A 4,095-nucleotide genomic window follows, 5' to 3' on the forward strand; every position below is an offset into this window, starting at 1 on the left:
AATTTCAGTTGGTGGATAATGAATCTATAATATATGAAAGTTTAATTGTAATCATTACATTATGGTAAATAATGAAATTTAACACTATATGCTAATTTTTTGAGAAGGACCTGTATAATCCACAGCTCTTAGGAGGGCGGGCGGTCACTTGGGGCCTCCTCCTGCCTTCTTCACTCTCTATGGACTCCAGACTTCACACTGATGGAATGGACAGCTGGTATGTCAGTTATCAAGGATGACTACTACCATACTTTATGACAGGGACAGACGCCATTTACCATTAAAGATGGGGAACAAACGTTGATACGGAAAAATGGACAATCTCTTTGTAACTACTTCACCTATTTTATGTTTTGTTGCAATGTGGTTTTTTTGTGGACAATCCAATAAACCACTACAATTTTTATGAAAATATCATGACATTTTTCTTTAAGAGTATCATATCTGGTAAAGAGTCCTGATTAAATAAATGTGCGAAACAAGCATATTTAACAAGGGGCGATTCCCATTATGTTCCTGTGTCATTTGAGCAGTGTTTCCATCATTTTTAGACCTTTAAAAGGACCCCCGGGTGGGATTGTAGTAAAAATACTCTTGTTTCCCATAGAGTTACATTGGGCTTGTTGCTCGGGTCGAGTACCCGAGTATTCCAATTTGCTCGACACGAGCATCCGAGCATTTTAGTGCTCGCTCATCCCTATGGGTGACGGCTTATTGTTTGTGTGCCGAGCTGACATTTTTATTGATACAATTTTTGTGTAGATACAATGTTTTGATTGCTTGTTATTGCATTTTAATGCAATGTTGCGGTGACCCAAAAAATGTAATTCTTTCGTTTTTACTTTTTGTCGTTACGCCGTTTACAGATCAGATAAATTCTTTTTATATATTGATAGGTTAGGCAGTAATGAACTAAGCGATACCAAATATATGTACTTTTTGTTTTTGAATGGGGTCGTGATTTAAACTTTTATATACACTATATATTTTATATTTTTAAAAAACATTTTTGTATTTTACTTTACACTTGCTTCAGTAATCTCCATGGGAGACTGGAAGCTGTGATCATCCGATCACTTGTGCTACACAGAACAGTGCTTCAGCCCTTCTCTGTGTAGCAGAAATGTTCACTTGCTGTGAGCACCGATGGCTGGCCCAGCGCTCATAGCTATCCGGCAGTGACAACCACAGGGTTCTCCTGCAGACCCTGGGTTGTCATGCCAACCCATCGGTGACCTGCAATCATGTTAGTGACGTGCTTTGTCGCGATTGTTTTAAATGCTGCTGTCAGAGATTGACAGCAGCATTTAACAGGTTAACAGCCACGGGTGGATCACGATTCCATCCGCGGATGTTAGGGGCACAAGTCAGTTGTTGAAAACAACTGGCATGTGCCGGAAAAGATGTGGGCTCAGCGCCTGAGCACACATCAAATGGGGAGACCTGACATGTTCTGTACATGTGCGGCGCATATCATGAAGGGGTTAATATCTGTTTTGTTTTCTGGTGTTTCCGTGTAATATAGGAAAGCCTAAGGGGAGAAATAAACCCCATAAAACACTGTACATGGAGACTTTGGTATCAGATAACTTCTGTCCACGGTGTTTGTGCAAACAAAAAAGCTTTTATAAAAGCCTCAAACTTCTGTCTGTGAATCAGACCTGAGATCTAACGTGATAGAAGATTACAGTGCGGGGAAGACGGGAAACCTTCATATAGACGGCCGGTGGTGATGGAGTCAGTGACCGACTCTGGACAAATGTTTCTAGAGCCGTAGTAGAAGATAATGTCGTCCTCACCATGAAGTAGTTATTTCTCCTGTCTCGTGTAATGAAGATCTCCTGCAGTATTGCTAATGCCAATTCCAGTGTTGGTAAATGAGACAAGAATTAGCGTTATGGAAGATGAGTCTATGAGGAACGTATTCAGCTGCCGACTCCGAGGAAGAAACTGCTTGTTGTCTGTTGTCTAAAATATATAGGTTTTATTAGTAGATGTAAAGAAGGAAACTAAATACTGTATAATAATAAATCTCATATGTTTCGTTTATTTTCTCCAGTAATTGCATTATTACACAGGATTTTTATGCTGTTACATCAGTTCATCTTCTCAGTCAGGTCTCTACAATATCGGATCCTCTCAGTGAAGATCTTCTATATAAGAGAATTTTTCTGAATTACCCATCAAAGATGGATATGGACAGAGACAAGATGGCAGAGAGGATATTACACCTCACCCTAGAGATCCTCTTCCGTCTTACTGGAGAGGTGAGAGATTCTGATGACGTCACATTACATCATTCTTATCTATAGGAATAACAGATGGACAGAACTGGAGAGGTGAGGACTCTGGAAATGTCTGTAGTGAGATTTATTCATGTCTCTCCATAACCAGGATTACACAGTAGTGAAGAAGACCTCTAGTGAGCGCTGTCAGGACCCTGTGTCTGAGGGATGGAGAAGACTCCTAAGCCCAATCACGGGGCCTACCCTGATATATGAGGACATTAATGACCAGAAGATCCTAGAACTCACTTGCAAGATGATTGAGCTGCTGACTGGAGAGGTGACACTGCTGGGAATGCTGGGATATTATACAGTAAGAAGGGTTCGGGGGCATAACGGTATCATTGTATGTGTCAGGTTCCTATAAGGTGTCAGGATGCTGCCATCTATTTCTCCATGGAGGAGTGGGAGTATTTAGAAGGACACAAAGATCTGTACAAATACATCATGATGACGGAGGCTCCCCAGTTCTTCACATCACCAGGTAATAGACAGGACTAAATACACACAGTCTATAATTATCTGTATGTAAAGAATGAATTTGCTTACTGTATGTGTTTCCTCCAGATCTATCCAGTAAGAGGACAACACCAGAGAATGTCCCCGTCCTCTTCTTCCACAGGACTGTAAACAAGAAGATCCCAATGTTCCTCAGGATCATCAGGTAGAAGGAGAGAAGGTGTCATGAGTAGTGCTGAGCGATACCGTCCGATACTTGAAAGTATCGGTATCGGATAGTATCGGCCGATACCCGAAAAGTATCAGATATCGCCGATACCGATATCCGATACCAATACAAGTCAATGGGACACCAAGTATCGGAAGGTATCCTGATGGTTCCCAGGGTCTGAAGGAGAGGAAACTCTCCTTCAGGCCCTGGGATCCATATTAATGTGTAAAATAAAGAATTAAAATAAAAAATATTGATATAATTACCTCTCCGGAGGCCCCTGGACATCACCGCTGGTAACCGGCAGCCTTCTTTGCTTAAAATAAGCGCGTTTAGGACCTGAGAATGACGTCGCGGCTTCTGATTGGTCGCGTGACGGTCACATGAGCGGCATGCGACCAATCAGAAGCCGTGACATCATGGAAGTCCCTAAACGTGCTCATTTTAAACAAAGAAGGCTGCCGGTTACCAGCGGTGATGTCCAGGGGCCTCCGGAGAGGTGAGTATATCAATATTTTTTTATTTCAATTGTTTATTTTACACATTAATATTGATCCGATACCGATTCCCAATACCACAAAAGTATCGGAACTCGGTATCGGAATTCCGATACCGCAAGTATCGGCCGATACCCGATACTTGCGGTATCGGAATGCTCAACACTAGTCTGTAGGACATTATTGCAAGAGAGCTTGGCTGAGTAGATTACACAAGAAGGATAACACACAGCAAGTCAGCAGGATCTAGGAGCAACATGGCAGATGTGACAACCTACATGGTGAGCTGCAGCATGTGCTACATGTTCACAGATCGACCAGAAGAAGAATCAAATTTCACCTGTCAGAAGTGTAGACTAGTGGCCCTTTTAGAAGAAAAGGTGCAGGGTCTGGAAGAAAGAATAGCAACTTTGAAACTCATCAAAGAGAATGAAGACTTTCTAGACAGAACAGAAGCATCTCTACTGGTCACAGAAGGTGAAAAAAGTGTCAGAGAACCTCCAAAAGCAGATGAGTGGAAGCATGTGACCAAAAGAAGCAAGAAGACCATGGAGAAATCACCAACCACACATCTGAAGAACCGATATCAAATCTTTGTAGAGGATGAAGATGGCACACCTAAGGATGAAGCAATACCAGCAAG

General features: G+C 41.9%; 1 protein-coding gene across 1 annotated transcript; it reads left to right on the plus strand.

Moving 5' to 3' along the window:
- Positions 1-2,085: 2,085 nt before the first annotated feature.
- Positions 2,086-3,085, plus strand: LOC138666976 (gastrula zinc finger protein XlCGF66.1-like). Its single transcript, XM_069755190.1, has 4 exons — positions 2,086-2,267; positions 2,395-2,565; positions 2,643-2,769; positions 2,853-3,085. Exons 1-4 carry the CDS (start codon positions 2,190-2,192, stop codon positions 2,951-2,953), a joined length of 477 nt encoding a protein of 158 aa, XP_069611291.1. The 5' UTR covers positions 2,086-2,189; the 3' UTR covers positions 2,954-3,085.
- The last annotated feature ends 1,010 nt before the right edge of the window (positions 3,086-4,095 follow it).

The sequence above is a fragment of the Ranitomeya imitator genome, chromosome 2 (genome assembly GCF_032444005.1).
Source record: "Ranitomeya imitator isolate aRanImi1 chromosome 2, aRanImi1.pri, whole genome shotgun sequence".
In the NCBI taxonomy this organism is placed as follows: domain Eukaryota; kingdom Metazoa; phylum Chordata; class Amphibia; order Anura; family Dendrobatidae; genus Ranitomeya; species Ranitomeya imitator.

Excerpts from the sequence above, each read along its gene's own strand:
- LOC138666976 (XM_069755190.1), top strand. The coding sequence starts at position 2,190 with ATGGATATGGACAGAGACAAGATGGCAGAGAGGATATTACACCTCACC. Across the intron at positions 2,566-2,642 it reads TTGAGCTGCTGACTGGAGAG|GTTCCTATAAGGTGTCAGGA; the intron begins GTGACACTGCTG and ends TGTATGTGTCAG. Across the intron at positions 2,770-2,852 it reads CCAGTTCTTCACATCACCAG|ATCTATCCAGTAAGAGGACA; the intron begins GTAATAGACAGG and ends TGTTTCCTCCAG.